Genomic DNA, 22,333 nt, shown 5'->3' on the forward strand with positions numbered 1-22,333 from the left:
AACTTAGTTGGGGTGGAGCTACTGGCTCGAAGCAGGTGATAGCGTCACCTAGCTTACCTGTAGACTGTCTAGGAAATGACCTAGAGGCCTCAGGTTAGGCTGAAGTAGAGTTTATGACCCATGCATCCATGCTGGGCATACCCAAGGAATTGCTTCCTTTAATATCAAGTGAGATGAAAAAGCAAAGAAGAGAAGGACCCCCGAAGTCTCAGGATCCTCCTTGCCCCACAGGTAAAAAGGGTATCAAAGAATCCCTTCCCCACCCTACCACTAAGGATACCATTCCTGTGGTGGGAGTCACCTCTCCTAGGGTGGAACCTGTACCAAAGGAGTCTGTAGCTACCACAGCTAAACTCCCAGAGGTAAAAGTACCTCTCTGTGGAAACACTAAAACAGACAAGCATACTGGCCCTGTTTTAGTAACTTTGGAGAAACCCTCCAGCCCTCCCAGAGAAACTTTAGTGCAACACCCCTGCACTACCTCTAAAAATATAGGACATCAGCCCTGTCCTTTTGTAGGAAGGTAGCTCCTTCTAGCATGGTTACCCCACTGTTGGCCTGTTTGTCAGTGTGTTTGACTGTGTCTACTGGGATCCTGCTAACCAGGACCCCAGTAGTTATGCTCACTCCCTTAAATTATGGTTATTTGGATACTGTTAACTCAGTATATCACCCACAATTGGCATACTGGTGCCCCCTTATAAATCCCTAGTATATTTACCGTGGTCACCTATAAGTCACCCATATACTAGGCCTTCCAACCCTGAAGGCTGGGTGCAGAGTATCTGTGTGTGAGGGCATCCCTGCACTAGCAGAGGTGCCCCCAAGTTGCCCAGGGCCATTTCCCCGGACCTCGTGACTGCGGGAACGCCATTACACAAGTGCACAGTACATAGGTCAATACCTATGTACAGCTTCACAATGGTAACTCCGAAAATGGCCATGTTTGGTATCAAACATGTAGGAATCATTCCCCAATGCTAACCCAAACATTGGTTTTATGATTCCATGCACTCTGGGAGCTCCACTGTGGACCCCCAGTATTGCCATACCAGTCTTCTGGGGATTTCAAGGCAGCCCAGCTGCTGCCACCCCACAGACAGGTTTCTGCCTTCCTGTTGCTTGGTCTGATCAAGCCCAAGGAGGCAGAACAAAGGATTTCCTTTGGGAGAGGGGTGTTACACCCTCTCCCCTTGGAAAAAGGTGTTACAGGCTTTGGAGAGGTAGCCTCCCCAAGCCACTGGCTTTGCTTTGAAAGGCACATTTGGTGCCCTCCTTGCATAAGCCAGTCTACACCAGTTTAGGGGCCCCCAGTCCCTGCTCTGGTGCGAAACTGGACAAAGGAAAGGGGAGTGACCACTCCCCTGTCCATCACCACCCCAGGGGTGGTGCTCAGAGCTCCTCCAGAGTGTCCCTGGGTTCTGCTATCTTGATTTCTAGATGGGCAGGCTACTCTGGGAGCATCTGAGTGGCCAGGTCAGGCAGGTGACGTTAGAGCCCTCTCCTGATAGGTGGACACTCACTTCACTGACCAGTCCCCCTCTCAGGGCTATTTAGGGTCTCTCCTCTGGATGTTTCTTTAGATGTGGATTGCAAGACTCCAGCAGAGATCCTCTGCATCCTCTACTTCAACTTCTGACCGAAGCAACTGCATCTGGCCCCTCCACAAACTCTACAAACTGCATCAATCAGGCCAAGACGACTTCTACTACTTTGTAACTTCAGCTCCTACCAGCAACTGCAACTGTTTCCTAGTCGTGTAATTTCAAAAGACAGCCTGTCCTCAGCCTACACAGGAAGAGCAAAGAAATCTCCCTTGGGGTGAAGGAGTCACCCCCCTTCTTCAGCAGGCACCCTCTGCATCGATGACCGGTGGTGTGGATCTCCTCTCCAGTGGAGCTGTGTGGATCCTGCAACACGGGTGGTGGACTGAAGTGGTCGCAATGGTCCCCTGGTCCAGCTGTGCAAGTTTGGTGGAGGTAAGAGCTTGGCTCCCCGTGCACCGCATGTTTTGCAGCTACCAAGGCTTGGCTGCATACTTCCACGAAGTTTCACATGCATCATCAAGCCTGGGTCCCCAGCACTCTATCCTGCGATGCACAGCTTCCTGAGTGAAACTCCGGCGGCGTGGAAGCCTCTGCTGTGGTGCTGCTTGGGACTCTTCTGCAACTTCTTTGACCCCCTGTTGTGGGACTCCTGAGTCGGCTGCCTGGCCTGCTGTGAGCTCTCTAGGACGCGGAAAGCCCCCTTCACCTCCCACACATGGGTAGAATTCACCTAGTCCTTCCTGGTCCCGGGCGGCGCCATTTTCTTCCAACCGTGAGCTTCCTGTGTTCCATGGGTCGTGGGTTGACTTCTGTGACGCCACCCATACTGCAATCATCCATCCGATGTGGGACGTCAGCTCCACCAACCAGGAAGCCAAATCCATCTTCTTGGGTGCAATCCTGACTGTTTTGCTTCACTGCTGGTTCCTCTCTTGCCCCTTCATACTGGTTAGCAGGGGCTCCTGTTCTCCCTGGACTATTCTTTGCTTCTTGGACTTGGTCCCCGCCTTCCACAGGTCTTCAGGTCCAGGAATCCACTAATGGTGTCTTGCAGTCTCTTATAGTTCTTGCATAATCCTGATTGTCGTTTTTGTGTGTACGTAGGAAAAGTTCCTATACTTTACTCCTACTTTTCTGGGGTTGGTTCTAGTACTTACCTTTGGGGTTTTCTAATACTACCAGTGCCCCTCTACACACTACACTTGCCTAGGTGGGAAGCCGACTTTCACATTCCACTTTCTTAGCATATGGTTTGTGTTCCCTTAGACCCATTTCTACCTATTGTGTTCTATGATAATTGCCCTGTTTTCTACGTATTTCTAATCCATTTCTGTGTACTAGCGTATATAATAAGTGTATTACTTACCTCCTAAGGGAATATAGTCGCTAATGGTATTTTTGGTATTGTGTCACTAAAATAAAGTACCTTTAATTTTCTAACACTGAGTATTTTCTTTCATGTGTGTGAGTACTGTGTGACTACAGTGGTATTGCATGAGCTTTGTATGTCTCCTAGTTAGGCCTGGGCTGCTCATCCACTCTACCACTAGAGAGCCTGTCTTCTAGACACTGCCTACATTTCACTAATAAGGGATAGCTGGACCCGGTATAAGGTGTAAGTACCTTAGGTACCCACAACAAACCAGACCAGCCTCCTACAAGCTGTTTGGAGGAAGCTGGCTCTTTATATAGTGGACCAAAATGAGGTACACTCTGCAAAGAGTCCAGGCAATCCCCAGAGGTATCACAGAGGCACAAGTGACATCCCAAATGCTCTGTGTTTGGGTAGTGTGGTCGAACAGTTAGGCATATCACAGGGTAGTGCTAAGTATTTAAGGCACACACTCATACAGTAAGTAAGACACACACTCAATAAAGAAATTCAACACCAATTTATAAAAATAACACATACTTTTATGTACATTTTGATATCAAGATCACTGGAATCAGGTGAGTACTTATGGATTTTTACAATTTTCAAAAGTTGACAGTGCAGTTTTTGGAACGGTAATGTTATCCTGTGGGTGGGAAACATATACTGCATACTGGTACTTAGCAACTACTTGCAGGACCAATTTTCTGGAGTTAAGGTAAGTGCAGGGCAAAGTCCAAAGCAGCACCAAAAAGTCACTTCGGGAGGCACTGGGGCGTCCGGGTGCAGAGGTGCTTTTCAGCATCGGGTGTCCAATGTTATCCTATGGGGGAAAAACATGTACTGCATGTGGGCACTTAGCAACGACCTACAGGACTGTTCATCTGGAATTAAGGTATGTATGGGGCGAGGACAAAAGCAACACCAACAGTTCGAATCGGGAGGTACCGAGGCATCTGGGTGGAGAGGTGCTTTCCAGCCTCAGGTGCCCAATGTTATCCTGAGGGGGAAAACAGACACTACATATGGACATTCAGTAACAACTTACAGGACTGTTCTTCTGGAGTTAAGGTGAGTATGGTACAAGGTCTAAAGCCACACCAACAGTTCACCTCGGGGGGGCTCTGGGGCGTCCGGGTGCAGAGGTGTGTTACAGCGTCGGGTGCCCAATTCAAGTCTATCGGAATAGGTCAGTTGGAAAGTTGTTGCTGGGATGGACAGGAAGGTCAGTCCCTGGGAACCCAATTGTGGGCTCGACCCTTGAGGTCCTTAGGTAGGTAGGGACACCATTGGTCCACTCCTCCCCTGGCTCTAGAGCACAGGTGCAGGGGTGTCTTCTGGTATCAGGTGCTGGAGTTCCTCATTGTTGCGGGGGGACGCAGAAACATTCTGCAGGCGTGGACTGGAGGTCCAGTCTGACCAAGCCAACAAGTGGGCTCAGGTCTTGCGTAGTGGGGAGACAAGGGGACATCCTTGGTTCTTTTCTCCTGGGCCGTTGGCAGAAGGGTGCAGACGTGTCCTAAGGCATTGTGTTTTTTTTCCCATGGTCACTCATTGTTGCAGGGGGTCTGCAGAAAAGAGGCTGCAGACTCTGGCTTGATGTCCACAGTGGGTGAGCACGGTGGGCTTTATTTCTGGAGGGCCTGGTGACCATGCTGGCACCATTGGCCCACTTCAATATAGGATGGTGCATCCAGGTGCAGTGGTGATGTCCACAATCGGGTTTCTGGTGGGCATGGTCCTCTCAGTTCTTTCTTGGGTGCCTGTGGATGCAGGGGAGCAGCTCCTCTACTTCAAGGGAGTTCCTCCTTGCGAATGGCGAAGCACTGGCAGCTCTCCCAGTTTCTTGGAGGCTGCAGCGGCAGGACAGGCTGGTTGCTCCTCGAGGGTCGGGTGCAGCACGCAGGCTGGCAGGGTTGGCGCCAAGTCAGTTGTGCTCCTCGGTTCTCAGGTTCAGCAGGATTCTTGTCCACTCCTTTTGTGTCTAGCGAAGATCTGATGATCTAGTATCAGGGTGTCCCTAAACACTCAATTTAGGGGGTGCAAAGAGGAGTGAAGGGCAGTAGCCAATGGGCTACTTACCCTTGGGGGCATCACCCTAACCAGAGTCGCTAAATTCCACACCATGCAAGATGGCGGAATTCCTAAAGGTGTATGTCCATCCTAGAAGGCAACATGCCTCCTGCATATCTAATTTTCCCAAATGTCCAGGTGCCAGATGGGGCCTGAGGCAGGGGGTGTGGCATCTTCCACTGAGGGAGGCCAGATCTGCATACCAAAGGTGGTGGCCTTCTTTGACGGTCTTGCCTTGGAATGCAGGTCATTCTGTGGGAAGGGGTGGGTAACACCCAAGCCCGGACAGGCTTTTGTTTTCTGATCCCCCGAGGGCTCAGGCTCTCACTGTTGAAGGGCAGATTTAAGTCTGTTGGTGGTAACTGGCTAGAACCGGTCAGTGAGCTCACTAGAGGTTGGTAGGTTTTTCAGGTGGCACCTCTAAGGTGTCTTCTGGGTGCATCTATTAATAAATTAATCACTGGAATCATTAAGGGTTTATTAATACAATGATTTTGATACCAAATATATCTTTGTTCAGAGAAGCCATCATGTAGCTTTGTAACTCATAGTGACCAGTGTCCAGCACATGTACTTGAAATGGCTCCCTGTACACTTACTAAATCTGAGAATTGACAGACATAGTAGGGGCATATTTGCTCATGCATATATGCCATCACTTGTAATATAATGCACTCTGCCTTAAGGCTGCAGGCCTGCTGTAGTAGTGACTTACAGATATTACAAGGAGTGATTTAAGGGACATGGCACTCAATTTTCAATTTTCAAACATTTTCAATTTTGAGAGCACCTTGTCACTCAGCCTTCAATGGCAGTCTGCATTAGGTTGGTGTTGGGTCCCTCAGGGTGGCACAAGTTGTGCTGAAGCTCTGAGGGACCCTCTCTAGTACCCATGCCCTAGGTACCAGGGGTACCATTTATTAGGGACTTACAGAGATGCTAAAGGACCTGGTCACTTGGGGATCAAGTAACCAGGTGTCTTGTTTTGTGGAAGGAATGCTGCCACCGAAGACCTGGTTAGCAAGAACCCAGTGCACTTCAGGCAAAGTTGTTCTAAAGACCAGGCAAAAAGTGTGTTGGGGTGGACTGCAACCGGAACCCAGCTCCCTACTCTGTTCAAGGTGTCATACTTTCAAATCTGGATGTTGGCAATGCACTGTTCCCCAACCTCTTGTACTCCACACTGGCACCCTTTAAGGGGATCTTACATGCAGTTCCAGCTTGACACCTCTTCTCGGCCTGCACCATCCCAAAAACTAGCTGTATCATCTGCAAAGCCTTCATAGCTGACATGTCTTCCTATCTGGCTGACAAACTCACCATCTACGATTGCTCTCAGCTCGGCCACAGCCAGGGCATCATCATTTGACAAAGTGCAAAAAAACATAATGCAACAGGCATTCTTCATCTATGCACCCAGGATGAGGCAGGAGATTCCTGTGCCTATCAGGTCTGCCTCAACCATGGTCCAATTTATTAAAAGAGTTGAAGATGCACCTCTTTAAAGATCACTAAATCATGATCCAGTAAAAGTTTACTTTCTCCCTTAGACACCAGCTCCTCGTCTGATCACACACTAACTATGACTTTGCCTTCAACCTTGTACATTATTCCACCGCCTTTCAGCTAGGTTTGCACTACACAAATACCACATACATACATACATACATACATACATGCATACATACATACATAATGCTACATGAAGGCAGGAGACTTCAAAATGACTGTCAACATTGAGAAAGCCCTCGTCTTTCCTCAGATTGTTTTTTCTACACCGAAAGATGAGATAGTCATGCGACAGGGTGCGGTCTGTGATGTGAACACTTTTCAACCTTTTTTGGCCTTATCCTTGAAGGTCCAGCCCTGTCCTACATATAAGGAAAGCTTATATGATTCTAAACTGCTTAAGATTCAGGCCTTGTCATAGTAAGGACATTTGTATTGGTGCTGTAACTCTTCTCCTGGAATCCTGCTGTGTTCTTGTCCCTCACTGGTGGCCTTGTTCCTGTACATATTAAAATCTTGCTGGTGGGCACTAAGAAGGGAGCCATGTCCTTTTAAGGACTTGCATTAAAGGTAGTGTCCTTTCCCTTTACTGGTGCAAATCCCTTTGGTTTTTTGGTCTCAGCAGGTGAAGTCAAAATAGTTAGAAAAAGAATCATAGTTGGAATCTTCAAATAGTCTATTTTCATATCATTTCAGCTTCAACATTATGTTTTGTGTGCTGAAGTGTAACTATTTTGTATAATTGACACTTGAACAGATCCATGTCAGCTTTTGAATAACAAATGAAAAAGAGATTTAGCTGCAGTAAGCTTTCCTCTGCACTGCACATCCAATTACTTGCTGCTGGCACATACTAATGCAGGCTGTAATCTGTTCTTTGAAGACTAATGATCTTTATTGACTATTTCGGAGGGAGATCCACCGGTCTTGGAAATCAGTTCTGCAGACAATACTGGGATGGCAATGGGATGCAGGGTAATCTCCAATCAATAATCTGACTGTGTCACTTTAACCAAGATGTGCCTGGGAAATGTTGTATAGTGGTGACAGACACACTCCTTCTTTGTGGGCCTACATTTCTGCTGAGGGCCCCCTCTGTCCCCTCGTCCAAGAGGCGACATCCTGGTCCTTCCTGGGCCCGGGCAGCACCCTTTTTCACAAACACTGACCTATGCGTATAGCAAGGCTTGCTTGCGGTGCTTTTGCAAACAAACTGCACTGCATCTTCCAGCACGGCGTGGGACAGCTCCTGCACGAATTTGGGCCTCCTAGGTCACTTCGTTGGTGCAAAACCAGCATCTGTTTCCAACCGGAGGCAGCCATTTTGCACCTTCATTCGGGGTTTAGTGGGCTCCTGCCCCCCCCCCCCCCCGGACACTTCAGTGACTTTTGGACTTGGTCCCCTTTCTTTACAGGTCTTCAGGTCCCAGAATCTGTTGTCAGTGCTTGGCAGTCTGTTGTAGTTCTTGCAATATCCTTTACCACGACTTCAGTGTGTCTTCTTAGAAAGTAGTCCCACTTTACTCCTACTTTCCAGGGTCCTGGGGTGGGGGCTCCTTTACACCCTTAGTGTTTTCTGACCCTTCCAGCGATTCTCTACACACTGGTCATACCTAGGTGGCCCACATTTTTCGCATTCCACATTTTGGAGTATATGGTTTGTCTTGCCCGTAGGCCCATTGCAGTCCACTGTATTCTATAGCAATTGCACTGTTTTCTAACTATATGACTTTTCTGATTTCATTATCTGTGTATATCCTCTGATATAATTTTGGCACATTGTCATAAACATAAAGTACCTTTCTTTTTAGTAATACTGAGTATTGTCTTTTCTTATGACATAGTACAAGTGACAAGTGGTATAGTGGGAGCTTTATATGTCTCCTAGTTCAGCCTAAGCTGCTGTGCTATAGCTACATCTATCAGCCAAAGCTGCTAGAACACTACTACATACACTATAAGGGGATAACTGGACCTGGTGTAAGGTGTAAGTACCATAGGTACCCACTACAAGCCATGCCAGCTTCTCACAATCAGTGCCTAAGGAAAGTATAAGGACCTATAGTTATTTGTGGTGTTTAATTGTTTTTTTCACAGAGTTTGTATACTGTTGGCTAGTCCCTAGATGACAATAGTACAGGACCATAAAGTGAAGTCAACTCTGGTAATAATCAAACAACACTAAAAGCACAGATGAGAGCAGATGGTCAGTCAGTCATCACCAGAACTGAGGCAACATTTTCTGGTCACACACCATCAAACATACACCCTCATTAATTGTCAGACTCATCATAATTCTAAAGCAGGACAGAACCAAACCTAACACCAGAACAACACACCGACAGCCGTAGTCCTGAATGCAGACGTGGGCCTAAAAGCACTCAGAGTGGGAGACATGGGAGATATACCCACGGTTAAAATTTGAGTACATCTGGTGCACATGGCAAAAATGTAAATAGCTACATATTGGTAAGAGTAGAGAGAAGAATCCAAATACTACAAACTTAAAATAACAGGAGAGATGTGGATATAATGCTCCCTCCACACTCCCTAAATTAAGGAGACTCCTAAGCAACCCACATTGCAAATCTTTGCACACACATAATTAATGCACCTCCACAGCCAATTATGCAGCCTCAAATGGACAGGAGATTGTGACCTAAACCACTAAGGATATTGACCAAGAAACTTAACAGCATGTTTAGCTGCACTATCGTAACAACAAACAATTAGATGCAGCCTTAATTCAGGAGAAACACCTACTCCACTGTAAAGTTGATGAGTTCAAATAAAATTGGGAGGGAAGGCTAATTAATAGGTTCAGACACAGTTACGCACGCTCAAACAGCCTTGTGACACAGAAAATGTGGAGTGGTTGTTCTAATTATGAAGCCTCTGTACCCCAAAGAACTAAAGATTTGGACAAACCCTGAGAGATGATACATGTCTGCAAAGCTCAGAACAATGGGGATGACCCTAATAGTGGGTACAGTATACCAATCTAACGTACTGAACAAAACATTTCTAACTCATTTCATTAGACATCTGATAGTGTTCAATAGAACAAAAACAGTGATAGATGGAGACAGGACTCTAACTTTAGATCCATTACTTGATAAGCCAGACACCCAGACCCATTTAACAGATGGCACAGGACAGTAAATCTAGACCTTCAATATGACTGACAATTAATTTATTTACAACAATACAAGATCCCAGGATAATACCACGTAACATATTGGACCATTCCCTAGTCCAACTAGATTTATTACTGGGACTCTTCTCCTGAACCCTGTCCTGTTGGAGAATGCAATCCACCCAGCATAGGCACCCAGGGCCCCTCCGAATTCCCCATACTGCCAGCCTTTCCATGGCGGTGTTTACTGCCATGAAAAGGCTGGCGAATGGGGACTTGCAACAGGGATTACTACCGCTGGGACGGTCAGGCTGTAGGGTGGCGGCAGCCTGGCAGCTGCCTGGCGGCTGCCTGGCACTCCCAGCAGTATTACCGTAGCGGCTCCGCCACGGTCTTAATGTGGCGGTAAGTATCGCCAGCCTGTTGGTGGTAGTACCGCCACATTAATGCAGACCACCAGGGTCAAAATTACCCCCTAGGTCCCTAACATGAGAATTTAGGGCCAGATGTAGGTACGTTGCAAATTGCGACTTGCAATTTGCTATGCAGAAAGGTGTCTCAGACACCTTCTGCGACTCGCAATGGGGTCGCAAAGACCCACCTCATTAATATTAATGAGGTGGGTCGCAGTTTGCGACCCCATTGCGAGTCTGGGCACTCACGGGGATGGTGGCCGGCTGGAGACAGCAGACCACCATGTCCGTGACTGCTTTTCAATAAAGCAGTTTTTTTTTTTCTATCCGCAGCCCGTTTTCCTTAAAGGAAAACGAGCTGCACTTAGAAAAAATACCGAAACCTTTTGTTTCGGTTTTTTTCAGAGCAGGCAGTGGTCCATAGGACCACTGCCTGCTCTGAAAAAATATTTTTGTGATCATTCACAAAGGGGAAGGGGTCCCATGGGGACCCCTTCCCGTTTACGAATGAGTTACCATCCACTTCAAGTGGATGGTAACTGCAAGTTGATTTGCGACCGCTTTCGTGGTCGCAAATGAACTTACATTGCGTTGCGAGACGCAAATAGGAAGGGAACACCCCTTCCTATTTGCGAGTCGGAAACACATTTTGCGAGTCGGTTCCGACTCGCAAAATGCGTTTCTGCATAGCGTGAGGGCTTTTGCGCCTCGCAAACAGCATTTTCCGCCGTTTGCGAGGCGCAAAAGCCTTGCTACATCTGGCCCTTAGTCACTTGTCCTATGCAGATAACAGGAGATGCTTGCAGAAGGCCAAAAATGCATATAATGAATAGCAATGGCCATCAAAAATAAACAGGTCAGAACAGTGACCCATCCTGAACAAATAGTTGAAGTTTTTGGGCAGTTTTCTAAGGGAAAGTATGCTTTGGATGCAGCAGAAGAAATAGGACTGGGGATAATTCTTTAACTCTACACAGCTACCCACATTGGAAGAGGTGAGCAGAGACCTCTTGAGAAGATGCATCAACATAGAAAAGATCAAAGAGTCAGTTTTGGCACTACTGTGTGAAAATCCGCTGAGGGTTTCACGCAAAGTTCAGACAATCCCCCTACTACTGGAAGCCTTCAGAGAACAGGGGACTCATGATTCCAACCACTAGACACCTTCAGAGAATCAGAGGATTCAAGCTCCCTAGGGCACAGATCCAAGCATGCAATAATCACATAACTGCCAAAAGCTGACAGGAACGTCTTAGAGAATGAAAGCTATGGACCCATCATACTTATAGATGCCGACACTTAAAACTGACCAGCGTGATTGAGCAGTCAGTAACATGACCGAGCAGGTTCAGAGCGACTATCTTACACCCTTCCCAAGTGGAGTTGTGCTGGCCATGTCTTCAAGAAATCATTATCAAACATTATCCCACCTTCAGAAGAACTCCTGGGACGCTCATGAAGAAGAACTCACCCTATCCTTAGATGGAGAAAAACCTCTTGACCGTGTAGAATGGGGGTGCCATTTCACAACACTTGAGATATTCAGCTTAGGAACAAACTTCATTTCAAGAGTAAAATTGTCCCACTAGATACTCACAGCATACATAAACTGCAGTTGGTTTTAATCCCGCACAGTAGAAATCAAACAGGGAAGTAGGTAAGGGTGTCCACTATCACCACTGGTCTGCCTCATAGCACTAGAGCCTTTCATCAATGTAAGGAGATCTAAGGTAGAGCTCAAGGGGATACTTACACCCTTAGGTTCAGCCAAGTCACTCTCTGTGGCATTCTCTTGACTATTAAGCAGCCTGATGCTACCATCCCAACCCTGATGAAACCAATATACACAATTTCCCAGTAATCTGTGGAAGAGTGAGCCACTTCCCATTTCTCAAGCATGAGCTTAAGCCTAGAGGACTTCCTCATCAAATGAATGTGACAGGGACCGACTTACTTCAGGGTTTTCGACAACTGAGGGATGGAGGGTAAACTGGAAGGCAATCTGAGGCTATTGATGGAGAAAACAGGCAGGATTTTGAGAAGTGGTCCAATTTGCAGTTATTACTATGGGAAAGGGTGAAAGCAAAATGTTTGTTGCACCCTGATAAAATGATGTCCTTGGTTTGCTCCCCCTTATTATAGGGAAAGCCCTGATGAACCAGATAGACACAGACATAAGGAACTTCATCTGGGGGGTGGAAACCAAGACTGAAGAGTGACAAACTGTAAATCAAAAGAGAAGCAGGGGGCTTATGCCTACCACACCTGAAGCTGTACATAGCTCATCACATCTCCCAACTAATATATATGGATCCCATCAGCCTGCACCCCCCCTCCACTATGGTTCTGGTTAGAAGAAGCAATACTGGGCTACAACAGAGGACTAAAGACAGATGAAAGGGCCTGCTCTCCATGATCATATGGCACCAACTATTAATCCAGCAATGGCCTAGTTAGGTGGAAGTTAATCAACCCTGATAAAAGGAGGTCCACTTTGGATGCACTGACTGTGTCCAGCACAGTCTAGAACTCTTGCAGAGCAGCACAGAAATCATAGAGAGCATTTGTCACACAAGCCATCTGCACAGTCCAGCTAGTTGAGCAGAATGTTGAAATGATGAGTACGAGAAAATGTAGTGATGATGTCAGGTATGGTAGTCCATACTTTAGGAGACACTTTCCTTTCAGCAGCTCAAAGTCAGCTAGAAGTCAAAGCTCGGCCCATGGCCTGATATGAACTCTCAAAGCTGTTCAAGAATTACTGACACGTCTCGCTCTGTCTGGGGGTTTTCAGTGTGAAACAGTTTATTCGTTTACTTGCAGATTAATATAGCTTGAGCCAGTATGATGTATACAATATATGAGGTGTAAAATGTATTGGTGTTAGAAGCCGGTGTATACACATTATGAGATTTAAAAGATACTATAGAGGCAGCCTCCTCGGTGGTCTCGTTAAACAATAAAACAGTGGCTGCGGGGATATAGTCAGCAGAGTTTGTCTTCACCAACTTCAGGATGGATTCAGCCAAATACTCTTTTAGATGCAGTTCATCATTTCTTCTTGACTTGTCAAACCTTGGCCTCCATTGCAGGATTCACCTCCGTTGAGTGTAACTTGAGGGGTATCTGGCAGTCAATGTTAGTGTAATTGTATATTCCAATTATACACTTCAGTAGAAAAGATAACATACACCACATGTTCTTGACAGAGCTTTAGGAGGGATCATCCCAAGAGGGGATGGAGATGAAGAACATGTGGGTATCCAGGTCCAGGTGCCTGCTGAGGAGAGCCCACTTCTAGGGGGTTACTGGTTTTATGTAAAAACTCAGAATTATGTCAGAGTCTGAAGGGAGTGTTACTTACACCAAACCTGCCTCTCAGTAGGGAATGTGCAGAGTTGAAGGGACAGCTCAATAAATGCATTCCTTTTGCTCCTTGAGCACCTTGAGGGTCACATGTGTGAATGGTGTTGGGGGTGTTTAGAAGTGGTTTCTTGATGTACTTATGTGGTCATTAAGTACATTAATTACTAGTACAAGCTGTCTGCCTTTCACTGTCTTGGAATCTCTTCACCAGAGGAAGCAGCTCGGACAAATGCATTGCAGTAGTCACTAATCTTATAGTTTATTTAAAAAAAAAATGTTTTCACTCGAATGGAAATTGGATCACAAGTGCTGTGTGATTAGAAGCACTTTAGAAGGTTTTTAAGTGAGCTTTCAGTTGTACAATCTACTTTTCTAGGTCACGTTAAGGTTAATTTCAGCAGCCTTTGGTCATCACTGCATGACATTACTACCCCTTCCTCAGACTGAGTCCACACTCACCATAGCAAGAATAAATGACCACAACACTCAGGACCTGAAGAAGGCAAGCAGTCTTCACCAGCATGATGGAGGCTCTTAAAAAAGAATGAAAATATTAGTTTCCTCTAGACCGGGCTTCTCCAATAGGTAGCTCTGAAGCTACAGTAGATCTCTGGGTAACCATGAGTAGCTCTCCTGTGTGCAGCCCAGTCTCCAAACATGGAAGCTTTTGCTGGGTTGAATGAATGTATATATATATATATATATATATATATATATATATGAAAATTAAAAAGTGTGTATTCAAGACAAAAATGTAAACTTGTCTGATGCGGTCAGTATTAGAATTCTAGTAAAACAAGTAGCTCTTACTACAGAAAAGGTTGGAGACCCCTGCAATAGACTGACCTGTTTCAATCTCTATCTCTCGGTAATCCAGGGCTCATATGAATACTTTGTCCTATTTGAAAACATTTTAGCGATAGTGATAATAAACACCTTCCTTTTCTGTGTAGTGTCCTGAAAGTTAAATCAGCAATGCCCAAAAAAGAGAAGCATTTAAAAGGATATGGGAAGGGTAAGTCCTCGAATCTGTGTAAAAAGTGCTTAATACAGAAAATTGTTTAGTAGTTGCGAAGGACATGAAGCCTTAACTAGTAATAAGTCCACTAATGTTTCTTTACTGTTAGCCAAGTAACTCATAGTAGCATTTGACTCTTCCAGGGTAGCGAGGCAGAGCAGTCAAGGGGAGTGGTGTGGGCTCGTAATCTGGAACTAAATATTTGCTCTCTAAACCAAAAAATCTCTTTCAGTCACAGAAACAAAGATCACATTACTTACCTTGAAGTGTTAGTATTTCTAGTCAATCATTAAACCGAAACTAACATATATAGGAGAGGAACAGGCAAAAGAATACATCGCTTTACCATGTTTTTCATCCTGACACTTTGTAAAGATATCTACCATTTTCTCAATTCACTCAAATGAGCAACTCAGAGCAATACAAGATCATGTTTAAAGGTTCAAAAGAAGAAGTTATCAAGAATATGCCTGGAAGGCGATTGTGGTGTTCCGCCAAGTGGAATTCTGTGGAGTGAAGAAAAAACTCTGCGAACTCCGCCTAACTCTGCGTGAGCGGGCAAAGTTGTGATTGGCCACCTGTTTGCGCTGATTGGTGCCAGTCGCGCACACTGCCATCTTGTTTTTCCTATTCTGTACATGGTGCTGGGCCTACTTTTCAATCCATACTTTATCTTGGCCATCCTTACTTCATCCAAATTAGCATCCCCAGTTTTACATTTATTGCCTTTGTGCTGCTGTATTTTATGTTTTTGCCTCTTTTATTTATTTTTTGTTACTTTTTTGTCCCTTCCTTAGTTTTCCTGTAACTTCCCTAACTTAATTTCTCCCTCTCTATTTCCGTCTTTTTTTATATTCCACCCAGCGCCATGGCAAAACGTGGGGGACAAGGAGGCACTAATGCATGAGATGCAGCGAACAGCACACCCTGATGTCACCCAAGTGAGGAGGAGGTGATGGCACTTGTTTTTCTTTGTGCAGCGCCTCCTCCCCTCCATGCTGGCAGCAGGTGGCAGGCCCGGGTGTAGGGACGGCATGAGGGAGCGTCGGCTGCTTGGGGGAGGTACACCATTGTGTCCACCGATATACTGGGTTCCGGTGCACCCAGCTGCAGCTGATGCACTGCTGGGCCAATATCCTTGACTGGGAGAGGGACCTCCTCAACCTGATGGAAGTCCAGGTTACGGGGCTTGGTGAGTACTAGCAATTAATTATTACTGGTTTTGTTCTGTCCTATACTACAATGCAATTTTTTTCAACTAACATAATGCTTACACTCAGAGGTAAATTAAGATCATGTAATATAAGGTTACAAATATTATGTGATGCAATTTGATTGAGACAGATGATAAGTGCTACCTAGTTCTGCTCGTTGCTGTAGGCGCTCGCTTGGTCGGACTATTTAAGAAGTTATACTGACTTCTCTGTCCGCCTGTCACTAAGATAGTGGTACTGCGGTAGTCGTAGTAAGTAACATATATCAGTGAGTTAGCGTTCTCTGTGTCTTTCTTTTTGTGTAGCTCATACTGTCTCAAGCAATCTCCCAGTGATGTGTCCGTGCATCTATGCATTGAAAAGGGAAACTGACTGTATTGGCCCATCAAAGGGAGTTGTGAATGCGCTTTGGGAAGCAAAGATCATTCGTTGCAATGCATCCGTTTTTCCAAATGTAGATTAGGAAATTTGAAATAGGGCTTAGGTAAGGTGTCAGAAATCAGGAATAGGCCAACTCGATCATGTAGGTAATCTGATTTTGAAAAGTAAAATGTCAATAGGTTACTGCGTCTGCCTTTGCCTGTCAAAATATTTTCTAGGAGATCAACTGTATCACTAATCAATTTTTGTTACCTTCTTTATTTGTTACCTTAGCACCCAAGGGCAAGAAGAGGGCATTAGAGGTTGGGTCCGAGGAGGGTGCCACAAGCAGTGCTGCGGCAGGTGGAAGATCCACCACTAGTGCCACGGGCAGGCGGCTCTGCTGGCCCCAGTAAGTTCTTCTTAATATTTATTTCTCTTTTAACCCTCCCCAATACATTAATTTTTTCAAATGTTCATCATTCTATTCAATGTTTTTTCTTGTTATCCCACCCTGCATTATCTTTTTTTCTATATTTTGTGTTTCTGTAGCTGAGTTCCTCCTGTTTCTACACTAATCTGTAGCTGAAGCTTTCATCTGCTTGGTTATGTTGCCCCTAAGACTAAGACACGTGGGGCCAGATTTACAAGGCCCTAGCGCCACCAGAGCGTCACTTTCAGTGACGCTCCGATGGCGCTTTTCACTGCACCATATTTACAAGGAGGCGTTAAGTCACTTTTTTGTAGCTTAACGCCTCCTTGTATATATGGCCCCCAATGCAGTTTTCTGTGTCAGGGGGTGTGCAATGAGTGTTGCTGTGAGCGTTCCACCACAACACCCATAGCTTTTGACGCTGCCAGAGTTTTAGAAGAAGGTGTAAATCTGAGGCAGCACCAAAAACGAATGCCACCACAGTGGTGATGTTAGCATGGTGCAACGAGGAGGAATACTTTTATTCCTCCTCATTTTTTTGCTCTTACTATGTGTGCTGCATTCTGAAGTACACATAGAAGGAGCAAAACCCCATGAATGGGTGTTTATGTGCAGGAAGGTGTCTCTTCCTGCACATAAACAATCATTTCAAAATTACGCTTTGGTACTTCTATGAGTGTTGCATTTTGACAAAACGCCATTGTAGATTGTTTATGTGCAGAAGGGACACCTTCATGCACATAACCAATCTATCCCCTCAACACAGACACCCTTGCACTACAGTGTATTGGTCTGACTTGATAGACTGCAGCACTCTGTGGGATATAAGGAGGAGATCACTGCAGTGAGGGCATTGCTGTACCCAGGGAATGCACTCTACGTAGGTGCAGGAAACTGCTGCCTTGAGGCGGGCATCTGGGGGCATCGGCTTCAATACCACCGTTGGGGTATTGCTGTAGAAAATTACTCTCTTTTTGGGATGTTATCCCCATTTTCTGCCTGATGTCAGTGTGTTTGACTGTGTTCACTGGGATCCTGTTAACTAGGAACCCAGTGATTATGCTCTCTCTCCTCTAAATTTGGTCACTGCATACTGTTAACTCAGTATTTCATCCAAAGTTGGCATACTAGTGCCCCCTTATAAGTCCCTAGTATACGGTACCCAGGTACCAGGGCATTGGGGTTCCAGGGGATCCCTATGGCTTCAGCATTTCTTTTGCCACCCATAGGGAGCCCATGCAAAGGCTTTGGCAGGACTGCCATTGCAGACTGCGTGGAAAGGTGCAAGCACCCTTTCACTGCCATTTACACTGCACCAGGTCACTTATAAGTCAACCATATACTTTGCCTTTTATCCCTCAAGGCTGGGTGCAGAATAACTGAGTGTGAGGGCACCCCTGCACTAGCAGAGGTGCTCCCACGTTGTCCAGGGGCCAATTCCCCGGACTTCGTGAGTGCGGGGACGCCATTTTAAGTGTGCACTGGACATAGTTCAATACCTATGTACAGCTTCACAATGGTAACTCTGAATATTGTCATGTTTGGTATCAAACATGTAGGAATCATACCCCCATTCTAACCCTGGCATTGGTTTTGTGATTCCTTGCATTCTGGGGGCTCCACAGTGGACCCCTAGTACTGCCATACCAGCCTTATGGGGATTTCAGAGGCAGTCCAGCTGCTGCCACCCCACAGACAGGTTTCTGCCCTCCTGTTACTTGATTTCATTAAGTCCAGGAAGGCAGAACAAAGGACTTCCTTTGGGAGAAGGATGTTACACCCTCTCCCTTTGGAAAAGGTGTTAGAGGCTTGGGAGGGGTAGCCTCCCCAAGCCACTGGCTTTGCTTTGAAGGGCACATTTGATGCCCTCCTTGCATAAACCAGTCTACACCGGTCCTGGGACCCCCAGTCCCTGCTCTGGCATGAAACTGGACAAAGGAAAGGGGAGTGACCCCAGGGGTGGAGCTCAGAGCTCCTCCAGAGTTTCCCTGGGTTCTGCCATCTTGATTTACAGATGGGCTGGACACTCTGGGAGCATCTGAGTGGCCAGGCAAGACAGATGATGTCAGAGCCATCTCCTGATAGGTGGACACTTAATTCACTGACCACTCCTCCTCTCAGGGCTACTTAGGGACTCTCTGCTGGCTGTTTCATCATATTTGGATTGCAAGACTCCAGCAGGAATCCTCTATATCCTCACTTCAACTTCTGACCGAAGAAACTGCATCTGGGCCTCCAGGAGCTCTACAAGCCTGCAACAAAGAAGCAAGAAGCCTTCTGCAAAATTGTATCTCCAGCTCCTGCCAGCAACTGCAACAATTTCCCGGTTGTGGATCCTCAGAGGCCATCTTCAGCCTGCACAGGAAGCGCAAAGGAATCTCCCTTGGGGTTGAAGGAGTCACCCCCCTCCTTCAGCAGGCACCCTCTGCATTGACAACCAGCAGATTGGACCCCTTCTCCAGTGGAGCTGAGTGGATCCTGCAACACGGGTGATGGACAGAAGTGTTCCAGACAGTCCCCTTGTCCAGCAGCGTGAGTTTGGTGTAGGTAAGAGTTTGTCTTCCTACTCCATGCAGCTACCCCTGTGCACCACGTGTTTTGCAGCTACAAAGGCTTGTTTGCACCTTTGCACAAAGTTTCAAGTGCATATGCAAGCCTGAGCCCCCAGCATACTATCCTGTGACTTACAGCTCCCTGAGTGGACCGATGGCAATGTGGAAATCTTTGTTGTGTTCCTGCATGGGCTCCTTTTGCAAATCCTGTGTCCCCTTCCTGTGGGACTCCTGAGTGGGCTGCCTGGTCCATTGTGGGCTCTCTAGAATGCCTAGAGCCCCCTTACACTCCACCACATGGGTAGAGTCCACCTGGTCCTTCCTGGGCCCAGGCAGCACCATTTTGTCTTAACCGCGAGCTTCCTGTGTGACACAGGACATGGGTCGACTTCAGCAACGCAAACAAGACTGCAATACTCCATCCATCGTGTGACATCGCCTGCACTCGCCAGGAACCCGAAGTTGTCTTCTTTGGTGCAATCCTTACTGTTCTTCTGCACCGATGGTTCCACTTTTGCACCTTCTCCCAGGATATCCGGGGCTCCTGCCCTTCCTGGGGTCTTCTGTATTTCTTGGTCCCCTTCTTTCACAGGTCCTCAGGTCCAGGAATCCACTGTTGGTGTCATGCAGTCCCTCTTAATTTGTGCACAATCCTGATTGTCATTTTTATGTGTATAAGAGTAAAGTTCTCTCACTTTACTCCTACTTTTTTGGGGTCTGGGGTTAGTTCTATTACTTACCTTTGGGGTTTTCTAGTGCTCCCAGCTCCCCTCTACACACTACACTTGCCTAGGTGGGAAGTCGACATTCGCATTCCACTTTTCTAGTATATGGTTTGCCTTCCCCCAGGCCCATTTCTACGTATTGTATTTTACAGCATTTTCACTGTTTTCTAAGTATTTCTGTGATTATTTATGTGTACTATTGTATATAATAAGTATATTACTTACCTCCAAAGGGAGTATAGTCTCTGATGGTGTATTTGGTATTTGTATCACCAAAAATAAATATTTTATTTTTGCAACACTGAGTAATCTCTTTCATGTGTATAAGTGCTGTGTGACTACAGTGTGTATGAGCTTTGCATGTCTCCTAGTTTAGCCTTGGCTGCTCATCCACTCTACCACTAGAGAGCCTGGCTTCTAGAACACTGTCTACACTACACTAATAAGGGATAACTGGACCTGGTATAAGGTGCAAGTACCTGTGGTACCCACTATAAACCAGGCCAGCTTCAATACCACCGTTGGGGTAATTGCACACTGGACCCGGACTGATTCCTTCTCCATAGAGGGAGGTCACTACATGGTGGAGTGGTTGAACAGTAATTGCGCAATACATGTAAGAAGCAGAGAAAGCAACCAGCCTCTGGAGAGAGCTTCCATGGAAGGGAGGGTGGCAGCTACACTAGGAGACAGGAGTCAGCCTAAAGCTTTGGGGCAAGAGCATGATTCTAGGCAGAAGGGGGGCTGGACGGATGTTGAAATGCGAATGAGGAATACTCCATGCTCAGATCTAGACTGGAGTAACACTTAGAGATCTTCAACACATCACCTCATACAGGGATTGAGGTGGTGACTCCGGGGTAAGCAAGGGCCCTGTACTGCACGCATACCCTGGGCTCGAACTTTAATGCAGACTGAGGATGAAGGGGTTCACTCGGTTGCAACAATGGGCAAGCCGCGCACTGCGAAAGGAGGACCCCCAGATGCAAGAGTGGAGACCACCGGGGAGGGCTGGCCCGAACAGACGGAGGAGCACACGTCCCTGGCTGCAAACACAGTGACTATTTTGGAGGCCATTAGAGACACAAAGACTTCCTTGGAAATGCAGATTGCTGCAGAGGTGAGTAAAGAGGGACTACTGAGGGATGATAACAAAAGTCTGGCTGACTGAGTTAAAGAGACAGAGACCAGCTGTGTATCACCATGCCAGATGTGAAGGAGTTTACACTGAAATGTACTGCCATGCAGAAATAGGTAAAACCGCTGTCACACAGAGTGGAAGTCTCAGAGGGCAGGTCCAGTCATCAAAATGTCAGGCTAGTCAAGGTACCCGAAAAAGCAGAGGGACCAAACACGGAGCTAGTCATGGAAGAGTAGTTAAAAAACTGTTTTGGTGGAAAATCCCTCCAGCTTCTTCTCTGTAGAACGACCACATAGAATCCCAGTGTCATGGATTCATTTTAGTGCCTTTCTTTGGCACATGTATTTTAGCTTAGCTTAGGCAAGATAATATGTTCTATTCTCATTTATTCATTTTAGAATAGATTGCTGTTAGTGTGGATGATTTATTTTTCCTAATCAGCTGTTATTTTGCGAGAGCGTTGTTATTAATATTGCGCACAACATGTTCTCATCATGTTCCTGGCCCAAGGTTGACAGGGAACAGTACAGGACCAACACAAGATAATGTTTGGTGTTGCCACCACTAGAGCACGCACACAGTCTAACACTTAGGCACATGCCCACATCATCCCTAATTTGCAGAACAAAACATGTTTTCCTATAAAAAAACACCATGTGGGCGAAAAGGGGCTGAGAGGGGTAATTCCGACCCGGATATCCAATTATGCTGCATGCCATTTTACAACTGAGCTCAGCCTTGTCTCTGCCAGCCAGCTAAGGAGACGTTCATTCTAAGGTAATGGGGTGGGTGCTCCTCTCATGGACTATGTATGCATAGATTGGCCTATCACCACTGTGGTCTCGCTAGAAGCTAGACGCTAGGCATTAGGTAAAAATTCTACAGACATGTTTATTGCAATATGTTGGGATTGTTCATCTTTTTCTAATTAAGCGTCACAATAGTTAATTTTGTTATGCCTCATTATCCTAATACTTGCAGCTCATATATTTTATCATAGATTACAGTCTTTTCAATAGATGTATTGAAAACCATCCTCCATCTCTTCATTGCCTGTGTGTGTGTGTATGAGATCTTTGCTGTAAGATTTGTTGTAAGATCTGTCACCACCATTTCCCTGAAAGATCATTTGAGTGTCATGCGATAGGCTGCCACAAGTCACCTTTCCTTTTTGGACTGAATGAGGTGCTACTAGCAAGTGGGGAGGGTTGGGTTAACAACCGCCAACTGCTGTGGGAATGACTCAGTCGCCCACAAGTGGTGGCGCTGCTGCCCTGAATCCAGAAGTCTTGTTCGAACAAGAGCCCTACTACACACCCGTCCACCACCACCCATGACCCCCCTGCCCATGACACTTTGCGAGTCATGATGATGATGATGACCCCTCCCACCTGCGACATGGTACAATTGGGTACCGCAGTGTTGGCTGTGCAATGTGCGTCTGCTTCTTTTAATGCAGCATTTACAAAGCTTT

General features: G+C 46.2%; 1 protein-coding gene across 1 annotated transcript in view; it reads right to left on the bottom strand.

Annotated features, from left to right (window-relative positions):
* LOC138280280 (CD5 antigen-like) overlaps positions 1-22,333 on the bottom strand; it is a 292,088-nt gene that overhangs the window by 243,263 nt on the left and 26,492 nt on the right. Inside the window, exon 2 of the mRNA XM_069219470.1 lies at positions 13,876-13,949. Coding sequence (XP_069075571.1) covers positions 13,876-13,939 — 64 coding nt within the window. The 5' untranslated portion in view covers positions 13,940-13,949. The remainder of the gene's footprint in view (positions 1-13,875; positions 13,950-22,333) is intronic.

Source organism: Pleurodeles waltl, unplaced genomic scaffold, assembly GCF_031143425.1.
Source record: "Pleurodeles waltl isolate 20211129_DDA unplaced genomic scaffold, aPleWal1.hap1.20221129 scaffold_71, whole genome shotgun sequence".
In the NCBI taxonomy this organism is placed as follows: Eukaryota; Metazoa; Chordata; class Amphibia; order Caudata; family Salamandridae; genus Pleurodeles; species Pleurodeles waltl.